The 24857-nt window shown below is 42.0% G+C and overlaps 1 protein-coding gene across 2 annotated transcripts in view; it reads left to right on the forward strand.

The window, feature by feature from the left end:
- The first annotated feature begins 6739 nt into the window (after window positions 1-6739).
- Window positions 6740-24857, forward strand: part of dscama (Down syndrome cell adhesion molecule a) — a 69613-nt gene continuing 51495 nt past the window's right edge. For both annotated transcript variants that reach the window (XM_088440111.1, XM_088440112.1), the window contains exons 1-3: window positions 6740-7444; window positions 19246-19563; window positions 19835-19984. In XM_088440111.1, the coding sequence (XP_088296237.1) occupies window positions 7402-7444; window positions 19246-19563; window positions 19835-19984 (511 nt within the window). In that variant the 5' untranslated portion in view covers window positions 6740-7401. The remainder of the gene's footprint in view (window positions 7445-19245; window positions 19564-19834; window positions 19985-24857) is intronic.

The following is a 24857-nucleotide window of genomic DNA, read 5'->3' on the forward strand; positions in this document are numbered from 1 at the left end:
CCTGGTCGAATCTCAAATCAGCGTGAGTCTTTTTGACACTCCGGGCTACTGCGCTTGCGATCAACGTCAGCGCTCTCGCCGGTTTTGTAGGTCAACCGGGATCGGGGCTACGGGTGTGGCAGGGCCCGGCCCGGCCCGGCCCGCCGCCCTCGTGCCCTTGGAGCTATGACAGCCCACCGCTAGCATCAATACATACCTTTTTAGGCCAAAAGAATCTGCGTCTTAAGTGGGCAAATGTTATTTCTTTTATTTGAGTATTCTGTGTTTTAGATACAGCCTCTTTTCATTTGTCTCGCATTTCCTAATGCGTTTGCGTAACTTCATTCAAATTCCATGGCGGAAAATTCATGCCATCCGGGGTTACATTTAGGTTTCACCGATTTTCAATTTTTTTTATATCTAATGGGAGATTCATTAGATAAGGTTATGTCTTGTTGATGATGTCAAATAAAAGTGAGCATTATTCAGTCAATTTACAATAATAAGTGTATACATCTTATGTACAGTTTATAAAATTGATTGTGTTTGAACGTATAAATGATCTTTTGTTACTGTATTTAATCTTCCAAATGTACACCATTTTCCAAATAGGACCTAAAAAACTACAATATTGTGCATTCATATTGCATATTTCAATCTTTTCAGACACTGTGCATCATCAAATAATCACAAATAGAAGAAGAAAGAAGGAAACGTTGGAGGTAAGGAGAAAAAGAAGCAAAAAGAAAAAGAGCAGAAGCAGTTCTTAAAATGATGTATTTAGACCATATTGGCCATATTTTGATAAATTATTTTGTCACTATGCAGTACCAATCAAAAGTCTAGAAACACCCTCTTATTTAGTCTTTCTTTCATTGTGTAAACTTATCTTAGAGATGAAAACTCAAGACAATGACACGATGAAGAATGTGACGGAAGATGTTTCCAAACTTTTGACTGGTGCAGCATATCACTCTCAGTAGTAATATATTTCCCACTTTGCATACTTTTATTACTGTAGCATAGATATCACAAATGACCATGCAACCTGTTTGTGTTTGTTTTTTCACTTCATGTTCTTTTTTCTCACCATTTTGCACTGTAACTGCGCCTCCCCTTCCAGCAGTACCACATTTGACCACACGGTGGCGTTACTCATTTCGGAATGAGCGCTACCGTCGAGCGCAATGAAAATCTCTTTCAGGGAAGAGGTCAACTCATCAATCAGTACAAAACATGGCTCATACATCCGCTTGAGGGCCCCCGTATGAATTAAAATTGTATCTACTTATTGTTAACCAACTAGTCCTATAAAACCAAATAACACATGTTGCATCACGCAAATTTGAAAATGCTCTGTTGCCCCACTGGGGAGCGGAAAAAAAAAAACTACTTTCCACTTGGACTCTTCTAAGTAAAGCTCTTTTTCCAGAGATAAATGTTTGTTTCCCTGGTGTTCTCTTTTGGTTGGTGACTGTAAAAATCGCTGTTGACAATTTTGTATTTAGGTCAGTGCGGACCCCTCGGGGTCTGACAAACCACTTTCTCCCACTGTCGCCATGATTGACACGTTTCCTTACGACAAATGAAGTCCCGCTCCTCCGCTTTTGAATTCTTGATGAGTAACATGTTTGAAAATACCAAGCTAAATGCTGCCGTTGATGCATTTACGCTACGTTTAGCTTGCCGTGTACTTATTATTACGCATCACATTTGATTATGCAAAATCAAATAATGTTCGCTTCTAGTGGGCCTTCGGACTCTTTGTTGAGCATGATTACCTGGTTGCCTGATATGCTCACGTCTTGAACTCTTTCAGACATCTGTAGCTTGGAAAAAAAAAGAGAGAGAGAGAGAGAAAAGAATTAGCAGGACATCCTCTAAGAACATAATGCTTGTCTTAGACACAAGGCATCTGTTGGCATTTGCTCATGATATACAGGGTTGGGCGTGGGAGGGGAGGGGGGTAGGAGGAGGGATAGAAGGAGAGGGAGGGGAAGGAGCTTCAGGGGAGGATTATGGGGGAGCAAGGCGGGGCGTAGGGGCTGACCTGAATGCTCCATCCATAAAGTGCTTTTCTTCTGGACTGGCCCTCTGCTATATTTCCTTTCCTTTAAATGAAGCCTGCCAAACAAAATGACTGAATCGGACTAATCACAGGCATATATACATATAGAGATATATATCAGTGCTGACAAACTGCTAATATTTGAATCGCATTTTTCACCTTGATTAATGCGATTAATGCAACGGTTGAACAAAACGACCAAATCAGACTCACTGTTACACTGTAAAAATGGGATGGATGGATGGATGGATGGAAGGATGGACGGACGGATGAATGGATGGACGGATGGATGGATGGACGGACGGACGGATTTCTGAATGGACAGAGATTTATAGTGCTTGAAGGAAAAATGTACTGTAGTGAGCATTTCCCTCCAACTTGACTGTTTCCATTAGCTGATACATACTTGCCCCCTCCCCCCCCCATTGCAGTAAAATGTTTTGCACAAGGTGACTTCTCTCTCTTGACAGGCTTTCCGTTGAAGCACACGCTTAAGATTCGCCGGGGCAAAATGCCGGCGCCGAGGCCAGATGGGAGGCCCGGTGTCTACCTGCCATCTGTGCCGCGCCGCCCCGAGCTGTCGACGGTTCAAGAGCGGCGTGCGGCGTCGCCGCCCGTTTTGCCACAAGTGACAGCCCAGCTGCGCCGATGATGTTGCGATGCTAAAACGGCCACAGCAAGGCGAACATCTGCGCTTCCCCGTAGGAACGGCGGCAGCACTTTGGACCCCGTGACGTTGTGTCAATATGAGCGGCATACGCTCCGCTGTACAACTTGGAAAACATCACGCCGCCGTAAACAGATTCAAGCGGAGCATAATGCTTTCTCCATTCCATAAATATGTTTGGGAGATTAAACCCAGATTACAACACTGTAAACAAGGCAGATTTACCGATTTAAGGAGATCATAGAGTTGGAGTAGTCAAAGCATGATTATAACTGTTACTACACCTGCAATTAAGCAGGATTGGAATCAGTTATTCTTCATCAGTTTATTTAAATAGTGTATATATATATATATATATATATATATATATATATATATATATATATATATATATATATATATATATATACCCTTTTATCATCCATAAAAGTGGTAAAAGTAGAAGTAGAAATCACCTTTCAACAACTGTTAGCTACTTTTTTGCAGTGTTTCTATAGGTTACAGGTTAGTCTCAAACTGAAAAAAGAGTGTATCAAAATGCTTGAAATAATTGAAAAAAAATATAGATATAAATATATGTCTATTTTTTATTTGCAATCAATCTTCACATGGCATGGGCTCATCTTTTTATTCGCACTCTTCTGGTCATTCCCCATTCTTCCCTTCTCTAATCATCAGAATTTCCCGTGTGCATTTTGCGACAAGGCGGGCAAAGGAAAGCAAGTGGGCAGTGCGGGGAAATAGGGAAAATAAATAAACGGACTTCATGCATTTTTATGAGTGCACAGATAAGGTCAGTCATGTGCTGTGGTTACCAAGCAACACTGTCACCCCACGTTGGACACTTCCAGACCGTCAAAGATGTTTACTGCTGCTCTGTGATTGGCAGGCGGTAAGTCTTGTCCATACCGCTTCCAATCTGAGGCCGCAACATCAGGTACACTAAATGTGCGTCTAATGTTAGCCGTGATGAACTGGAACAAAATGTCATGATGCCTTTCTACTCCTGCCCTATAGGTGGCAGTCATGAGAATTGTGCGGTGTCCCTCAGCGAGGAAGACTTTTTTTTTTTTTTTTTCCTCACCCAAGCACCATCAGTTGGATTTTGTGGGTCAGCACACCGCATGGGCCCAATGGGCGCGCTCTTTTGGGTGAGTAGATTTGATTTCATTTCCACATAACGTATTGATAACAGAAAACAAGTTTGGTGATGACCGTGCTAGACAAAGCAAAATGGTTAAATAAACACAAGACCTTCTGAAGGGTTCTAATTGGTCTCAAAGGAAACCCGTTTTGCCAATTTGCCCGTTGCGGAGATGCTGTCGACTCATTAAACTTGAATAGAAATGAAGTCCCACTTTCCCCTCAGAATTTATGGTCAGGGAGAAGCAATCAACGGCAGACTAATAAAATGAGGATGTACAGTACGTTAGATGGCCGTTTATCCATCTCTGCCTCATAATGTTGCTTGAATTATTAAGATCCCTCACTCGCGTTTCCTCTCTTGCGCCTTAACCGTAATTGGTCAGCTTGAAACCTAGCGAGATGCGCGTTTATTACGTTGTTCCAATATAGTCAAATGACTTACAAGTACAGTCATTTCTTACTAAAAGCCATAAAATTACCCTTGGGGAACGATGTTATGCAGTTAAGACTTTATAATCCCTAATGAATTCTCGGTAAGATCATATATATTGTAGTACATTACACACTAAATGATCTATCGTAATTTACTAAATTTAGAGAAATCATTTGAATTATTCGGTGATATACAAGGCCTTTCCGAGAAGGAAAACATACAATACGGGTGTGTTAATATTGTAGCGATATGGATGTGTGCCATCTTTTATTGACATATTGGAACAAATAGAAGTATGGGCATGTTTTTTGTTTTACATTTGTTGCCCATGCAGGCCTGGACTGGGCTTTTATTTTGGAGGGGGGCAAGTTGAATAAGCGCTCCCTCTCATTGAAGTGAATGGACCAGCAACAAGCATATCTGTCTTTACCATAAGCTTCAAAATCTCATCCACTGGCTCCTATGAAATTATAAATATGGTTAAGTATTATTATAAAGAACAATACGTGCATGTGGACTTGTTAAATTCTCCCCGGCTTTGAAATTGAAGTTTCGAGAGCATGCGAAAACAAAGTCGAGTTGGGTAAGTCGACTTTAAAAATAAGTTGACGAAAAGTATCCGAACCATTTTCCTTTCTTGGTTTGCTACAATGACCTTTCTTGAAGACGGACGCAGTGTTGCAATAATGACAAGTGAGAAAACCAGTGGATAGCAAACACAAGATTGGGATCAATTCCAACAAAAAGGCATATACCACAACGGTACTTTGGGGAAAGCATAAACAAAAAAACACATATGCAAAGACCATCTTGACATATGACATTGTTTTTTTCCTTGGTGCAACAGTCTAACTACTGTATGTTTCCTGAACAGCTTATTTTACGTGATTGAACAATCACCAATGTTTAAATATGAGAATGGTTTGGAGAGGATAATAGCTACGATTTGGTACTAACCTTACAAGATGTCATAGTGTTAAAAGAAGGATTAGAACAATAAGGATTTAGCTGTGTACGACTATACAGGCAATGATTTTAATCCCATCTTTGAAGACAAACCCCGGGATGACTGATTTACCATATGGTCAAATGATTGGAAAACAAGACAACAAAATTAAGACTGGGCAACGAAATGGGTCAGTGCAAGTGGGCATGCTACTTTTTTTCTTGGTCTAAATGATTGTTTTGCACACATTCTGGAACTTGATATTGTAATGTTGGAGAAGGATTTCCTACAATCGAGCTAAGCCCACTGTAAAAATGTTCAAAATTGAGTTAAAAATGTCATTGACAAAAAGATTGATCTCGCTAGGCCATTCATTATCCATGGACGATTATTTTTTGTTGATTATTTATGATACATTACTTTAGTACTCAAACACCCAGAGTAACCGATTACTTTGGTACCTAGTTGATTACCTTTGAACCTAAAGTAATTAATTACCCAATATTCAGTACCTTAAATAATCGCTGCTATAGTACTTAAGTACCAAAGGTGAATGATTACTTTAGTACTTTAGAACCAAACGTAATTGCTACGATAGTGCTTTAATGATTAAATGATGATTGTAGTACCTGAGTACTTTACTAATACTATTATTATTACTTTTATTCCTAGTAATTTAATTCCTAAAGTAGTTGATACGAAAGTACTTATAGTAATCAATTACCTAAGTAATTTATTACTTATTTAGCACCAAAGATAATTGCTATAATTTTTTTTACCTAAAATTTTCTCTAGTAATTCTTTACCCAATGAAATGATGACTTTTTCATTTAGTACCAACAGTAATTGCTGCAACACTTCTTAAGTACATAAAGCAATTACTCACTTTAGTACTTTAACACCCCCCAAAATGCTATTATTGTACTTTAGTACCTAAAGTAATGGATTGGTACGTAACTACCCAAATAGCCTCATTTAGCCAAAAGACTAATAATGCATCTTCTAAAATAAAAGAGGGAGTGAAGTGAACGTGCTGGTTCTCTGCTTCCGGAATGATCAATTGACGAAGGCTGTTTTGGAGAAGTTGCGGTTTGCGCAGAGAGCAAATTTGACGTGCGCCAATGAAGGCGGTCGGATCACGTGGCCTCCAGCACGCAGTCAGGTGAAGCCTGGCCTCTCCCTCTCTCCTCCACCTCTGACTCCCCCTTTTCCCTCCCGTCGTCCCTCGGAAAGCATCTCCAGCCCGCCACCCGAGCGCAAAAGATGTCCCGCAAAGACCTCGGTCCCTCATGCTAATTCTCCCACCTTAATCACCGGCGCTAAAGAGGGAACTTGAAGGGCTCCCCCCTCCTCCCCCCAGGCTCCCTCCTCCCCGCATCGTCACACGCGTGCACCTTTAAGGCAATGGGAGAGGGAGGACGCCGCTGCGGAGAGGAAGGAGCGGCTTTATCCCACACTTGTGCGAGGCAGGCCAGCTTGTAGGAGGAGGCGCACTTTTGTGTGGAGCGAAGATGCGCGTGCTTGTTGCTCGCCCGATGGAGAGAGGTGGACAAGCCACAATGAGTTCCCCACGCAGCTAACAATTACCGCCGCGCGCACTTTTACGCAAAATCCAACCCATCCTCTCACCGAGACGCCTTTGCCTCCTTCATTCACATTTCTAGCAATCGGACTATTTTTTTTATTTGATTTTTTTTTAGCATTTTACGCTTTTTTTTTCATTTCTTTTTTTTTTTATGGTTCTTCTGCGCATAGCCCACTTTCTTATGCGCTTCCAGTGTCCGAGTCAGCAGCCGCGGCGGAAGCTCTCACCTGGACCGGGCTCCCTCATGTTCAACGCCGGGCAGAGGTCCGATAGGGGGGGACGGCTGCGCTGCTGAGGGGCCCCCGCGCGGTCCATCTCCCAATACTTGTGGATCGTACACCGCTTCTCGTTGCGCCACTGGACAATCATCTGCGAACCTCCTCCTCTTCATCATCCTCCTGCCCCGGATTCGGAATCCCAAAGAAATGCAAGCTTGGCCTCCCCCCCTTCTGTCATTCTAAATGACTTGTTGAAGGAAAAAATACAGACGTTTAAGGAAGAAAGAGTGCGGGGAGAAGCTCATTTGAAAAAGAAAAAAAAAAAAAAGCTTAAGCTTGGATATTGAAAGGAGCGGGGCATGTGGATATTGGCTCTTTTCTTTTCTCAGTGCATCTTGAATGGTAGGTGCTGATCCTTTATTTGATTTTTTTTGCTTGCTTCGTCATTAACTTTATTGAAATCACATGTGATGCACGGCAGGGGAAATCTAACAAATTGTTTCTTAAGCATTTCCAAATGATCTTCACTGTTGCTATGTTCGGTCTCCACCGGGCCGTTTTTTGGGGGGAGGGGGTCATCCACGTTAACCTTCAAGTGTAACAACATTTATCTATTTAGAAATGAAAATAGAGGGCTTTTATATCCATGCGGCATGCAATGCAACATGTATGAGATATACATATTAATGTGCTAATATCGATCCCACATCCACCTCCCTGCAATGACATTTTAGGAAATTCTTCAAAAAAATGTATCTTCCACTGAGAAAACTCATCATTTCTCGTTTTTGAAATCAAAAAGCACCACAGGCCTCATTCTGTTTTTTTTCCTCAACCTAAACTTAAATCAGCATAAATTGTGAAAACAATCTATTTTGATGATCAATTATAGCACCATTTTCTCATATATCAAAATAACATTTCTCCTTAATATAAGTGAAACCATTTCCAAATATTTATCAATTAAAAATCATAAAATGCACCACGTTCTGATATGTGTCCCTCGGTTTGTCGACAAAAGGGAAAAGCGTGCACGTATCGCGGCCTTTTTCTGCAGAAATATTCGATGAAAATGGATTCAAGCGTGGCTAAGATTTTTCTCTTCCATTGCAACCGCCATGTTAGAAGCACAGACATGGAGGCATTTGGGATTGGGGGGGAGAAAAAAAAAAAAAAGACCAGCCCTTATCACCCTTGTCTATAAGTGCATATTGTGCCAAAATGAAATTCCTGCATCTTTTTTTGAACACAAGTCATCACACGGTATTGATAACCGGTAATTGTGTTTCTGATGGCGAACGATTTTATTTGATGGCGAATCCACGGAGGGTGTGTGTAGAAGGGGGGCAATGTGGACGACAGGGGGCTTTAGGGTAGGAAGAGCAATCAGACTATGTTGGGGGGGGGCAGAAATTGTCTTTCAAAGAAAATTGGGGCACTTAAAGGCGCTTTTTTGGATTAGAATTAAGAGTGATGCGTGAAGCACGTTGGGGGAAAACCATTTTGTGGCCACGCTGAAAGCTAAATTGTAGCCGCTTGCTATTCTTCGGGGAGAAGGGAGGAAAGGCAATGGTCGTGGTGCGCCAAAGACTCCATTTCAAAACAACGTGTCCATTTTCAATCCGACGCGTGCTGAGATCTCGCTTTTGCTGAGCGTGGTGAATTGCTTTGCTTGCCGTTAGCTTCTTTTGTTGTTTTGTTGTTGTTTTTTTTTTTTTACCCTTCAGTCTTTAGTCAAGGCGTGAGCGTTGCAAAATGGCTGCTGCTAGAGACATCTACATGGAAACTTTGAATGAAAACAGCAGCAGCACTTGCCGATGGGCGCTGCGACATTCCTGTCTCTCTGCTCTAATATATATATATATATATATATATATATATATATATATATATATATATATATATATATATATATATATATATATATATATATATATATAGTGTTGTCTTGCAGGATGCTGAGGTTGTCTCTATGGAGACCTTTTTTTAATGAGTCCACTGCAGTATGGGTTTTGGGTAGGGCAGTCGCTAAAATCCATGGTCCTGTCGAGTATTTTGTCAAATAATCGAGCGATCGAGTAAAAGTGGTGCACCAGCACAAGAAATTGAGCTGTCTGTCAAGACCGTTTTTGCCTGTGTTTTTTTTTCCCCTGTGTTTTTTTTTCCCCCAAAGTACTGTTGTGATATTCTTTTTCCACTTTGCAATAATTGAACATCACTTTATTTTGATCACTCTTTTTTTTTTCCATTCGAAATGATCTCAAATTAGCGATATTCACGTTTTTGGAGGGTGGAGTCAGCAAGAGAGGTCCGTGCAGAAAACGATGGCATAAACATGGTTCCAGCGGCGCTAGGACGTAGCTACATCATGACGACCTAGTTTTAAAGTCGACTTACCCGATTTGGTCGACTTTTCCCCCCCAGCCCTACATACGTGCCCTTTGTGTTCAGATGACTCCCGTTTCATCTGACATGTTTCATCTTTGCAATCAGGAAACTACATTTTATTTTGTTTGAAGTTAAACACTTAGCGGACACATTTCTTTAGGAGTTTGGAAAGATAAATGTCGCTTGCTTGTAGGAAGTATTTGATGTTTGAAACCACCGTTACAAATCTCAGCGTTGGAGTGCCGGTTTATGAATATTACCCGGTGTGCAAACTCCATTTTGTTCTGAACTGCCCATTTGAGGCCACATTTGCGTGCGATGAAACATTCACCGCGGTTGAGAGTAAAATATGCTGCAGAGTTCTGTTTAATGGTGCTTGAGCTTTGAAACTGCTCTTGAAAACGTGTCTATTAAGAGTTAAATCAAAGATCAGCAATGTTTTCCATTTTTAAAGGGGTGTAATTGGTTATTTGGCATAATGTTGTTTTTGCTCAGCTGAGCCTTGGGGTGAAATATGATATTTGCCCAATGCTGTGCTAATAAGCCGTGGAAATACACAATCATGCCCTTCAACCGTCTCTTTTTCGGATCAGTCCAGGACAGCTTCAAAAATGGCAAACAAACAAACAGAAAAAAAAAAACTGCACGTGTTTGATAAGTTTTCACAAAACTTTGCTTATGATGGTTCATCATGCTCATACATTTTTGTGAGTTTGTCGACAAAAAGGTGTGACAAACATTTATTTTTGCATGTGCATGAATGTGAACTTCTTTGGGTGGATGGTATGGCCGTTTTAAGTGAGTTTTCACAAATATTTGCTTTTGATAGGTCTAGTTGGACTCATTTATTGTCATTATTTACCTTTTATAACTATTGTTTACGTTGTTTATTGTTTTACTTTTTATTTAGTCTTATTTAGTGGCAGAAACAAAAACAAACAACCATTGAGCTCTATATAATATGTAAGGATAAATAGATAAATAAAAACATAGGTTAATTATGTAGCTATTGGAGCACACAGCACATATCTAACGAGAGTGTTGACGTCTCGCCATGCGCACGAGTCATGTGATGCATTCAAATGCATCCGGACATTTCACATTCAAGCAGATTTTTTTTTATTTTTTTTTATCGTTATCCAGTATTTAAAGTTAATGATTTTAATGACCTGATGTCATCTACTGCCCAATTTGCCTGGCAACTGTCGAATAAATTGTAAACTGGCTCTTTTTTTCCCATTTAACCACCAGACCTTTTTATTCATTTATTTATTTAGCGTGTGCGTCACTTCATGATATGGTAGAATTACCAGACGCTGACGATCTATTCCGTGTTGTCAATATTTGTTCAAGTTGCAGAGCCAAGAAACTTAATCCGGGGCTGAAATAAGCCCAAAAAGCAGCACGTTCGAACGAAGCTCAATGACGACAGTTTGACAAGCACGAGGTTGGCGCCGTGGCGCCTTTTTAACCCAATTACAATCAGACAAAACAACGTTACGTAGCAGAGGTCGCATTTGGGCCAGTGGGAAAGGAGGTCTTTTGGTGCACACTGTCACTTCGCATGCAGTGAAGATGGGCTGACACCATCAGAGCAACAAGCCAGCTCCTCAGTTGCCCATTAGCATCAACAGACCAGTCAGCACAATGTAGGCCACTGGGAAACGGCGTCCCGATGGACCAGAGAGACGGGATTTTTGGGTGTCGTAATTAACCAGACAATTCATTATAATCGGTTTCCACACGATTGAGTTTGTCTCTCTTATAATTCAATGTAATGTACCCATACACTATATTTTATTCATTTCATTCATTAATAATTACAGGTGATGGAGAGATGAAGCCTCATGAAACGTTTGTGTCAGTTTTTTTAAATTCCTGTTTGGTGCACCTGGTGTAAAGATAAAAATTACACAGCACCTATAAACCAAAGTGTCATCCGAAGGAGCGAAAACAAACCAAAATGGTTAACGAAGCTTCTTTTTTCTATCAACGCTAAGGACTAGTGACGAAAAAATGAAGCCTCGTGAAGCACTTGTGATTCATGTTTATTTTACTCCTGTGGATTGATGGTCTAATGAGGTGACGGAAAAATGAAGCCCCGTGAAGTACATGTGATATTTTTGTATTCCTGTAGATGTTGCTTTTGATTTCAAGGCTACCGAAATGGAAGTGTGTTAAATTTCCACGTTTTCAAACTGAGCGCGTCTTCTCGAGGAGAAAAAAAAAAAACATATAGGGTATTTCAAAATTCCTTTTTCACAAGGCTTCTCTTTCACTACTCGTTAGAAGGGATGAGAAAATGAAGCCTCATGAAGCAGTTGTGATTTTTTTAAATTCCTGTAGATGGTGTAAAGATAAATGCTAATGAAATGGAAATATATTCAATGTTCACTTTTTATTACATTTCCAGGGTTCACGAGGCTAGTAATGAATAGCGATGGGAAAATGAAGCCTCACGAAGCACTCGTTTTATTTTTTGATCCTGTTGATGGTGCTCTTGGTTCAAAAATAAAGAACTAGATTGACGTTCCGCTGCATCTTTAAACCAAGAGTGCCATATTGAGGGCCGAGAAAAAAAACAAACAAAAAACCAGATGGTTCACGGGGCTTCATTTTCACATCAAAACTTGCTGCCTCACGGTAAGTACTTTGACATTCCGATCATTCGGTATGTCGCCTTTCACTCTCAAAAGCGATCTCTACAACACGCTTGTATTTTTCCATTCTGGCTGGGGGTTTTTTCCGGTCAGCTTGGAAGATACTTTCAGTTCCTTCCAGCGTACCTTCCCAAACTTAGAAATGACACCTGGCTCTGCCATCGGTCGTCATCCTTTTTTGCATTTCTGGGCTGCGTACGCTCACGCCACGGCTTGGCCGCCGAGATGAGAGTAGACTCAAGCATATGCTAATGGGTGCACATTGAACTGTTAAAGGTTTCATTTAACCCCAACTGCAATGCTTAAGGAGATGATGATGTGTAGTCAGGCGCAAAGAGTGGGGGAAGAAGGCTCATATGGAGTCAGCTTGTGTTAGACGCACAGATTCATATCAATTCATTCTGGTTCACCATGCAGAAACGAGGTTTTTTTGGGGGGCACTTAAGACTCTGGTTGAAGGCTGGCCAACATTTATGTTTGTCCAAACGACTGGAAAATGCTTAAAACTGTAGAATCTGTTTTTGTTTTAATTATTGCTTTGGCTGTTGTATTTTAAATAACATTTTAAAAGGCATGATGAGTGATACATATATATCACAAACTTATTAGAGTGCTTGATTTAGCATCACTTCCTTGATTGCAATTATTCATATATCCAAAAAATATTATACGTATTTTTGTCAGTACTCTATGAAGAGTATACAAGTATATTGATTATGTATAATAAATATTTATCTAAATAGATATACTGCCCCTTCTTGTGTTATTTTAAAACTTGTGGACCACCCCCAAAAATTCCTGATCCTGTAAAGTCCAATAAATATGATCACAATAATTTTCTTGGTATTTGATTAAAAATATTTTGGTATATGCAGTCAATAAAAGTCACTTAAATCGGCTTACTGCTCCATCTTGCGACGGGCTCGGTGATCGGTTGTTTTTAAACTCGCTCATCGTGTAAAGTCTATTTTTTGCTGATAATGTAACCTTACGAGAAGCGTTTGTAGGATTGTTGTGTGATTTCGTGAATGCCATAACTGGATGTAGCTATTTTAGATTTGTAATACATTTTGATAACCTGAAATCCATGACAAAAAAAACCAAACATGAAATCTAACCCAGTATAGACGTTTGCATACTGTTTGTATAGACACACAGCATCCCTTTAGTTTTTCATTTGAATCTTTCCCTTTTTTAAACTGCGTACAAAACACTTAGTAATACTAGACCCAAACCGTGTCTGAAATATTGGAAGGGCCTAACCAAATCATGGCGATTAGCGTGCAGGATCCCGGCTCGGTTTTGTGGCCTGAAACGTGTTAGATTTTCAAACATCCTGGCAAATGTTTCATTTAAGTGTCGTTGGCCCCCAGCGCCATTCCGCTTCAGTCGCCGCTCTATCAGGCTGAGCCCAGAAGTGATTATGCTAATTAGTGTTTGATCAGATGATTAAATTATAATTTGATTAAACCAGGGCACTAAGCGCTCTGAATACGGTGATGTGTGTTTTGCCTGTCGGTGTTTGCCGAGCCTCCAACGACCTGCCCTAAACGCACCATCCAGAGGAAGAACAGGAGAAAGACGTGTAGGGGGGGGGAGACGTGGGGGGGGGGGGGGGGGGGGGGGCAGGAAAAAGACGTGTACGGGGAAGGGGGGGGGCCTTTATGTCTGGTGCTGATTTAGTGGAGTGCTAATGCAGACCGCTGCAATATTGTAAGCTTTCGCTTGTTACTGTTATTCTATATTGACTGTTTCCATCCAGAAAATTTATAATGGTGCTGCAGAGGCAGCTGGTTGTAAAAAGCCCAAATTGATTTTGTTTTAAAATACTGCAGCCACCATTGATCGGCAACAGTACAAATCACAAATTTGAAGACATGCATAATTTAAAAGCTTTGTATTAGTCACCTTGATTTGGGCGTCATTGTTTGTACATTATATAGCTATTTCAATTTTTGAGTGTGTCACATTTTGATACGATTTAGATTGGGGGGAGGGGGGGGGGGGTCAATGGTTCGATTCTGAATCAATGTTCAGATCCAAATGATTTATTTGTCAATTATATTTACGTCAGTCTATAGATGTACGAGGAATTCTGATCGACTCCCAAGACACATTGACAAATGGGGACAATGACCCACATCGGGCTTTTTGGTGTGTGATATCAAAGCAAAAGCATACCCCCCCCCCCAAAAAAAAAAAAACAACAACAACACCCAAAACAAAACAAGAAAAAAACAGTAGGAGAACAAGAGGACTTTAAATATGGCACGCAGCAATCTAAAATCTGAAAGTAATTTCACCCCATCATTCTTATTGATATGCGTCAGCTTTCACAGATGTATAGGGAGCCTACATTGATTGTTTGCAGTTATTAACGTTTGCAGCATAAACTTTTTCTGCCTGACTAAAACATGTCCGACAGTATTTGAATGCACCACGGAGTCTACGGCTAGCGCTACAAAATGTGTCGTATTGCTCAATGATAGCCCAATCGGCTAGCAGTTTCATAGTACCATTAACCAATCGTTGAATATGATTTCTTTTAATAGACGTGGGTTAATATTGGTGTAGATTCGGCGTAACTGCAATAAAAATGGAGTTGCGAAGAGGAGGAAAGCTAGCTGCTAGCAACAGGGCGTCACGTGACGTTTGTTGCTACTTTTTTTACAGCGCGCATCCGGTGTAGTTACGGAGGCCGACGGAAAGCGCATTCGCTTTATTGTTATTTAATCATCCTTCATAAAACCATCCATCCTTCCATTTTCCATCGCCGCTTACGCATTTTAGAAACATTTATAACTCTTCAGGACCGTAGTAAATGATAATTTTGATTCTTGTGAATTTAATTGATAATGACTTTTTTTTATTGCTCACTTCTAGTGATTATCACTATGATTATTGTTGTAATTGGAAATCACAATAACGCTATGTCACGAGATGAATTAACGGTGCATCTCAAGAGATTGTTTTCCCCGTGCTTCCTCTCTTGGTATATGTCACATCAGCGTGATCTTATTTACTCACTCTCAGTTTATCCTCTTCAATCTTTAGTCATTTCATTTCTCTCTACTCTATTCTGTCTGAGTTGATTTGCAGTATTTGTCCCCTTCCACCTTGGTGATATAACTCATTAAAGTCCCCAGTACGTGGGAACACGCTCGTCTCCTGTTGCCGCTCATAATGATGAGCATTCATATGCATCAAGTAGTCCGCTTCACCGCGACTCTCGTCTTGCCCTCCGGAGAGTTGACATCAGAGGAGACTATCATTGGTTTTACATAGCATCTGCATGGCGGCGAGCGCAGCGCTCGACAATTATTCATGAGGGCAAATTGGGAACCGATGATTTGGGAATGAGGAGTCCCACTTCTGCCATCGCTACATCTCAGCTCTCCACATTGCGCTTTACAAGATATTCTGTAAGGCCTTAGGGCAGAAGTGGAAGGGGTGGAGGTGGGGAGTGGGAGGGGCGGGAAGGGGGGGCGCCGCCCTGTCCCTGCCACCCCTCCCTTTTCCTACCCCAGCCCCCATTCTGCCCTCCCTAGACGGTACATGCCGTAATTACCTGCATTGCCCGCCACGAGCTGTCAGTACGGCTCAATGCTTGTTCCCTGCACTGAAACTGCTCCAATGTCTCGGCGCCCCTGTGCCAGCTGCAGCACCGCCGAGAGAGATATTTGACCTGCTCAGGTCCGCGCCAGCTAGCTGATGTGCACCATGGCATGGCATGCGCACATTCTGGAGAGTATGAAATAAAATGAAACACCGTTTAACTGGTGAGGTAAGCACAGGCTGGGCAAACATCAGCTGGGTAATGCGCAGGCTAATGCAAAGGCCTATTTATGCTGCGTGTTAGTGGGAGTTGTATTGATTAGACATTTACCAAAATAAATTGCCTGTGTGATTTGGAAGGAGCCGCTGATGGCCATGGCCATCATGGAGGTTTGCGGGATTAACTGAGCATATGATCAGGGAAGGAAAAAATGGGATTTTTATTTATACTTCTAGAGAAGGATTTAGGCCTTAGCCCGCTCTATTTTTACCTGGGAGGCCCTGTGTTTATCAATAGCGGACAGAAAGATTGGAAAGTAACTCTTTATTTTAAAATAGTTGTAAATCTGTCAGACATATTTTGTAACATTTTTGTTGTATGTGCATGGTTTATACAACTAATTCATTCATGGAGTATCGGCCACAGATCCTGTAGCTAGCTAGATTGCTAGCTATCTATCCACATCCTTGGAATCTTTTATAGCTGCGCCTAGCATAAATTAGCCCTCAGTTAGTAGCACTCGAGTGCTCCATATAGGCTGGCTTGCTAGACATTAGTGACTGCATATTTTGGACCAAATTTTATGGGGAGAAATTAGGTGGAGAAAGAGTAAATGAGTATGTAGTAAAAAATGTTGATCATGAAAAAGATGTTTTTTCATAATTATGTGGAAATTTATACTTATTTATCATCAGGCAAAATTTATATACGTCTTTTATCGTTATCCAAATGTTTAAGATTGGATGATTTGTCTCTGTACAATGTTCAAATACAAACTACTCGGCACGTCAAATATTCTGTAAGCTAATTGTGTCAGGCAAAAGCAGCAGCATCAGTGGCCGCATCGACTCGTGAGCCTGTCAACCAAGGACACGTCAGCCTGCGTGCTCATGGGCTCCACATCCCCCCGCATCCTTCTGACACGCCCGTGTGCACTCCCCTTGACCGAAGTGTGTCTGGCGCCCTTGAGCTCCAAATGCAATTGTGAGCTCCACAATGGGTAGATTCGCGCAGTCCTCTCGTTTTCACTGTGGCCCCCGGTTTGACCCTTTTAAGACTGAAATTTATTATATACATGCGTGGGATGTACAATTCAATATATGAGCTTTCGGGCTTGTTCTGTAGTTGTCTAAGTGATGATATTGTACTGCGATGATTTCAAAAGCAAAGCTTTCATACGCCACAGCTGGTCTGACTTTCCCACAATGTATCGCGCGAAATGTACACCGCGCAGTAGAAACAGTGACTATCGCCGCCTATGGCACGGAGGAGTACTACATCAAACACGTGCAGAAAGAACACAGACTGCAATGCGTTCACGGTGTTTTTGTTTTTTCTGAGCCGATCCGCCGGCGTGACAGCCCAAGGCCGCGGGCCCATCGTCGGGTTGGTGTGTAGAGAGCCTAAAAGTGAGAGACAGGGTCAGAGGAGCGTGAAGGGGAGATGAAGGTGAAACAGTCAAAGGCTTGAACGGTGACAGCAAATTAGCAAGAACAAGGGGCGAATGCATCTAAAGCAGGTTGTGAGAGACACCTCAGGTGGAGCATACCGTGACCTCTGCCGAGGCTTCCCGTCTTTGTCTTTTAACGGTGCTCTCTGTGTGACTGTCTGAGTGCTTTGCTTCCTCCCCCACTGGAGCTCTTCCCACACTATTTTCTTGGCATTGCGCTGAAAAATAAATGCAGTCATACAGGATCTAACTGAAGCCATCTTAAAGGCTTGAATGTCCATCAAGCTTTCTCATCTGAAGAAATCAACCACCCAGAAACGGGTGGCGGGCTCAATATTTTATGAGTTGGCGCAGAAAAGAACGAGACAAAAGCAGTTGGGCAGAAGCCTCCCTTCTGAAACACGTCGTGGAAAAACACACATTTTGAGCTCTTCATTTCACGCCCGAAAGTTGGATCACCACATTTTTGTTTTGACCCAACTGTTTTCGAGCATTTTTTTCCAACCAGCAAAGGCGAAGCAATTTTTGTTGTTTTTGACCAAACTGTTTTCAAATTGTTGACGGAACTGAATGTGGTTGCTCTTTAACAAAAAGAAAATTGACACGCTGCTCAATTCATTTTTGCTTGAGTAACGAGGCTTATGCTGTGCATCGTCACTTGATCTTTTTACTCGGCGTCACTGCTGATTGGTATGAACCCGTGCTGATTGGAGCTCCTTTTTTTTTCCATCCCTTACTTGAGACGTGTCAGTTGCTGCAGCTGTTGACAAATACAGCAATGTAGTACTTAACACGTGAAGGAGAGGCCCTCTGAGTACTGCGCGTGTGAAGTGAGCGCAGCTCCAAATGTGCCGAGACATGTGTTTGTTTGTCGTAACAGGTTGAGCGACCAGTATGTGGAAGTGGCCTGTGATTTGAGCATGCTCATTAGGAATTTATGAAGCGCTAAAATGTTTGGTCTCTAGGGAGGGGGGGATTGGCAGCTGTCGCGCAGGCCGGCAGACGGGAAGGCTGGCCTGAAGCGTCCCAGACTCGTGCGGAGAGGATTTTCCGTATTCCTGCAGAAAATATGAATCGAGCGTTTGGTATTTGAATTAAAAGAAAAAAAATATATATGCACATAACACGTATGCGCTTAACACATTCAATGTTTACACATTTTTAAGAGTTCGGACATTCAATTCCATTTGCCTCTTTATATTTTTTACAATATTCTCTGAAGAGAAGAGCATGTAAATAATGTATTGTCCTAAATGAATTAAGTACTCCGATAAACAATACATCCAGTGCAGTATTTTGTCCAATCCTTTGATCTTTACATCTCAAAAAAAGCATTCAAAGAATGGGAGCTAGGGAGCTGAAATTTCACCAAGAAAGTGACAACATGTCAACATGGCAGGGCCACTTAGTTATCACAGCAGCGGGAGTGTTCCATTCATTGGCTAAACAAGCAGTACAGTACTTCCCTCCTCCTCTTCCCCTAAATTTTGTTCTATGAGCCAAATCTGCCAGGTGAAAAAACACATTTGAGTCAGCGTGGTTAGTTAAAAAGTGATCAGTCGGAACCGCAACGGTGTCAGGACTGTCAGCATCAAAGGGTGCCAGCCTATATGGAGCACCAGCACGCCGCTAGCTTGCGAATAATATAATGGATCCTGAGCCATGGATAAATACTGGCAGCAGGTGCCGCATGTCACTGTCAGTTAACTTGTTTGTTAGCATCCCGAATTGGTTTTTGAACGTAATTTCGGAACCGTGTTGTCTTATTCATATCGAGAGTAGGGAGCAACTACTGCAGTATAAACGCTCGTCAAGTTCGTTCCACCCCTTCTCGTTCCGCCCCTTGTGGTTACGCTTCATCAATAATCGTTTGTGATAGTTAACATGTTTGATGAGCTAACATTTTGTGTTTGGTTTCATTTTCTTGCAGTTTTCTGTGAAGATCTACGTTCCAGCTTATATTTTGTCAATGCATCTGTGCAAGAGGTAGTGTTCGCCAGCACCACAGGGACGTCGGTGCCCTGCCCCGCAGCAGGTGCGCCACCCGTCTCACTGCGCTGGTATCTGGCCACCGGCGAGGAGATCTACGATGTGCCCGGAATCCGCCACGTGCACTCCAATGGCACCCTTCAGATCTTCCACATCCCCCCTTCCAGTTTCAGCAAACTCATCCACGACAACACCTACTATTGCACAGCAGAGAACCCCTCAGGGAGAATCAGGAGCCAGGATGTCCACATTAAGGCTGGTTAGTATTTCTGCTCTTAAATTTCACCCGTGCTTTAGAAGAGTTCTCCGCAGAAAAAAAAACAGAAATGTCATAATCCACTACGGGCTCCAACTTTTCCATACTCTCCATTACTCTGAACTTTGGACCCTAAATATTTCACACTGTTCCGTTCGAGTCCCTCGCATTCACATACATATACTTTGTCTTCATTCCTCGAAACCCGCGAGTGTCCAATTTTCCCAGATTGCGACACGACATCGACGCCGTCTCTTTGTACCTTCCTTCCTAGTCCTCCGGGAACCCTACACTGTCCGGGTGGAGGACCAGAAAGCCATGAGAGGCAATGTGGCCGTCTTCAAGTGCATTATCCCCGCCTCGGTGGAGGCCTACATCACCGTTGTGTCCTGGGAGAAAGACACGATGTCAATTAATGCCGAAAGTAAGTCACGTCCCTTCCTTACCGCTGACTTTTTCCACCTCGGCTCGGTCCGGTGGCTGGGTTGAGGGTTTGGGGCCGCGGCTCGCGACAGCAGAGGTTTGTGTCGCAAAGCTTGTAAAAATGGCGACCGGCTTCGACTGAATTTGCCACGTCCGCGTTGGCGATTGCGTCTGACCCAGTGACAGCGAGGTCTCGCTGCGATTCCTCTGCCAGTCTTCCGCCAGCGCCCAGGCTGGCAGCCGTGTCACTTAGTCTCGGTGTATTGACCCATTTCTCTGGCGCGCCGATCATTCAAATCACTTAAATGGAACGCTCGGCTGTGCGATTTGTTTCCCCACCCTGGGGGGCAAATTCATTTTATGTGGGGCATTTAGCAAACTCAATGGGCGCAAGTTAATGGCGTTTTGCTTTTAGATGGAGGGCAAACGCGTTTGAGGGACTTTTTGTTGTTGGTGCTGGGGATTTTGCCATTTGCCCTTTGAGGCGAACTCCGCTAGACTAAAATCTATAGCGATATCAAATGCCCATACATTGATTTTCACTAGAAAATTTCTCATACGGGATGAAACAAAAGGTCCGGCTGTTGCTGAATTGGCAAAATTGACTGTTTGATGGGTCTGTATTTATTATGTAGCGGTTTTGCAAAATGTTGTTTCGCACAATGGAATCTTTGTAAAATCAATAATCCCATCGCTTATTAACATTTTTAAATAATCTATTAAGGTTGAATATGAGTTGATTCTTTTCCCTTTTTTTACATTCTACAAAGACTTAACGTGAGTTGAAGAGAGTGGATAGAACAACGACAAAACTGTTAGCAATCACAATTAGCATTGGCAAGGTAGCGATTGATAGCATTAACAAATGCTAACTACCATTTACTGCAGTTCACACTTAACATACGTTATATTTACAGCACGCGTGTTGTAGCGTCCTCAAAGTTGCTTCAACAACATTCCATGAGTGAAACTGCCTGATAGCTACGACCGGTTCAGAACTTCCTGTTCTTTTTCTTCTTCTTCAAACAGACTGGGCAGGTTTTGCGCTTGACTGCACCTTACTGGTTAAAATGTGAACAGCTGAAACTTGATTAATAGACCCCTATAGCTTTTGTATTTGTGCCCCGTCAAGATGAAGGTGTTTATCAAACAGAATAAAATAAAAATCGTCACATTTGTGGCCATCAGCCATATAAATGTTGTCAGAATAATAATCCAGCCACCAATCCATTGCTCTTCTCCGTACTAAATAATTGATGGCGGAAGCCTATGAATCCATGAGCAAATGGTCTGTATTCACGTCTCAGTGCATGCATCCCACAATTCTCATCCGACAGTCGAACACACATATTTTAAGTGCACTTTGTGGTATTTTGAATACATATCAACCTCATAACGAACATCCCGCCACAAACATCTGCCACCCCTTCACTTAAATTTCTCACGTTAATTAAAAAAGAAAAAAAAAAAAAAAGAGTAGAATTAATGCTTCCACTGAAAACAAAAACACTATTTGAAATGTCGCGTTTTCCTCTTGCACATGAATAATTGACTTTGGCTTTTGGGTTTGGAAAATGTAACGAGATGTGCTCGTATCTTTTCCTACTCTCACTGGACGTAGACCGTTTGGAGTTGTTGCAGGGGAGACTAACTAGCAGGAACAGGAACATTCAGAACCAGGAGAAAAGAGCAAAGGGTATCTTGATTCAATATTGAGGATTTAATGGTCCAAGATAGGGCAAACAAAATAGCACCAGATTATATTGCTCTACTGCCTGCTATGCGGTTTTGCATCGTTGTTTGCTGTGTAAATTTTGTGCCTCATGTAAATGCACCTAAACGATTTTGGAATCACGGTTAATTTGAATAAACCTTCAAAAAAAAAAAAAGCTCAGGGAAATTAGAAAATTGCAGCGCAAAGTGGTTCCTAAAATTGCTCTGCAAAATTGCTCTTTGCATTTATTATTGCAATTACTGATCAAAATGTTCAGCTTTTGGTGTATTTCCCCCCAAAAACTGTCGGGAGCAAAATTAAGAGACTCGGATAAACATCTCTTTTCCGAGTCGAGTTACGGAGCTGAAAGCGGCCCGCGACAAACAGAATCCCCTTCTTTTGTTTGACGAATCAGCTGATGCTAGTTCGGATTGACGCATTTGCAGGTTGCCTACTTTGGGAAGGGCTCGTCGCGGAAAAAGCGTTTGCCCACCAAGCTGGCCCGTTCCCCGGGCGGAGCCTGCGCTGCAGTCACTGAGGAGGCCTTGTAGTCATTTGCCTCGGCCCGACGCTTCCTGCTCTGCATTCAGCGGCAGTAGGGCCAAGTGGGGTCCGACCCCCGCCCCCCGCAACGGCACCACTGCAGACACACACACAGCAAGGCACACGCGGACAAAAAAGGCTTCCTTTTCATGCGGCACACGCGCCAAGCATCGGAGCCGTCGGCCATCACATTCTCTTTTCTCAGTTCTCCATCTTCTTACTGCTGCCGTCTGGGCTTTTATGTATGCACGCATCAAGTACGTTTCTTCCAATTTACCGATATCTGGGGGGTTTCATTCTACAAACTACCGCCTGGGGAGACATTTATGTCCAGCCGTCCGGTTTGGAGAAAAGGCTTGGACACTCCTGCTACTAAATGTTCGAAAAACGTCGGAGACTATTTTGCAAATTTCCATTCGGTCATACTGCGTTTATTGATTGAATAACAGAAAAATCATTGCGTCTGTTTAATAGGAAGAAAAACAAGAGGCAAAATTCAAAATTTGTCGTCACGTATGGAGGAGGAAATGAGGCTTCACGATGCTTCATGAAGCAGTTATAGGGATGGGTAAATGAAGCTTCATTAAGCTTCATGAAGCAGGAGAAGGAAACTGAAGTTTCACAGTGCTTGATGAAGCGATCATATTTATAACTCCTCTCCATTCAACATAGGTCTAACACCGCAATGAACTGCCATTTCTTAAATCCCCTATGTAAATTAACAGTGCCATTTTAAGGCGCAAAAAAAACATATATATAACCGCTTCACAAAGCAAAGTTGAAGCTTCTTTTTTCCACCACTACAAAACGGTAAAAAGAATCCATGTGATGATTATTGATTAATTAAATAAAAGAAAAATCAATTTAAGAAAATGGTTTCATCCAACCGCAAATTAAGCGGTTTCTTATATATTTACTAAAGTAGGAAAGAAAGTGATCATTTAGAATAAAGAATAAAAACACACATTAGATTATCAATTCCCCAAAGTGCTTGTAAAGCATGTGTTTTACATTGGGCGTGTGAAGCATATTTTCAGTGAGCAGCAGATTGTGTTAACACGTTGCGCCTGGCCCGCTGCTCAACCATCTTGTGTATTTCACACTTTGATTCATATTAATATGTTGACATTTTGGAACGAGTATTAAGAGTCATTTTTCCAGCCAAGCGTTCAGATAACATCTGTTGCATTGAGAGCGGGTAAATTCCAAGACTTGTGCTTGCTGCATGAAAAGGCTATTAGTTTATTTTTTGAAAATCATCAAATTTTGTTACATTTTGTTATGATCCCGGATCATTTAAAATGGGATTCTTTGGTGAATCTTTATACATCAGCAAGTGAGGGGGCGCGAAAGGTTTTCTCTTTCCTCGGGGGGGTGGGGGGGGTCTTGCCAAAATATGATTGAGAAGCATTGCGCTAATCTATTAATAAAGGTGTCAGTGGCTCATGCGCATCAAGGCTGTATTGTCATCTTTGCCCACGTCTCTGCGCGGCGAGATGTCCTCGATGGCAGCAAATAGAAAAAGTGAACATTTGGTACCATTCTCCAATATGTCAGGAATGACCGAATCGACTGCCACGGTCCGGGGCCTCGCAGCGCTCTGGTTTCGCTTCCATTTGGGCGCAGCAATCGCCGCTATTGGTGCGGCGCAACCTTGAGCTCGGTCGGTGGGCGTGTAATGGCTTTCCTGGTCCCCGCGAGATGGCCGTAGCCAGAGGAGCTAGAGTCTCAGCGTTCCCCCCTACCTCTCCTTGTCGACAGGCAGGGTTGCAGCTACGACGGGCGGGATGTGCTTTTTTTTTTTTTGTACAGTCTTCGTCATCCTGTCTGCCAGCGATTGGCTGGGCTATTGGTATTCACATCAAAAATTGGGTCATGTGGCCTATGGAAAATGCGCTTTCATGGACAGACGCCACCAAACGTGCATACCTTTGCAGTGAGAGGAAAAAAAATAGTCTGATGAATGTGTATTGTGCATATAGCGAGAAGTGATGAAGTGTTGAATTCACTTTGTCTCATGAGCAGTTTCCAGTGGCAGGAGCTCGGCCGGATAAATACAAGGGTGCAGAGAAGGAAGAAAAAGAATGGGGGAGAAAATCAATATCTTTCTGCATTAATTCAGCTGCAGTTGCTGCAAAGCATTATGGGAGAATTATGGGTGGATACATTCAGGCAGGACAACATGGCCCCTTCATGGTTAGCAACAGCAGTCAGGAAACACCTTAATGTGTGGGTTTTTTTTATTATTATTTATTTATTTTTTACATATATAATGATTATTTTGAGCACCACAGAATTAAACATTACAAGACCTTTATTAATAGAACAGACAACTGAGAAGGATCTGCCCCTATGGATCTATTTATATATCATATTTATCTATACAGTACATACCATCGTGAATATGTCATTCTTTTAATTAATTGCACTGTTTTTATTCCTCTTTTGTGATAGGGAATGGTGTTTTTTGCATAAAGTAAACAAAAAATGATTAAAATATATTCATAAAAGTTCTATTTGTGCTGCAGATTTCACTGCATATTAGGGCTACATGTATGTTGTATGCGCATATGCATGTGTGCGTATTAATACAGACACTGTATCATCTGGTCAGCTA

This window comes from Hippichthys cyanospilos, chromosome 18 (genome assembly GCF_059441005.1).
Source record: "Hippichthys cyanospilos isolate Australia breed blue-spotted pipefish chromosome 18, RoL_Hcya_1.0, whole genome shotgun sequence".
In the NCBI taxonomy this organism is placed as follows: Eukaryota; Metazoa; Chordata; class Actinopteri; order Syngnathiformes; family Syngnathidae; genus Hippichthys; species Hippichthys cyanospilos.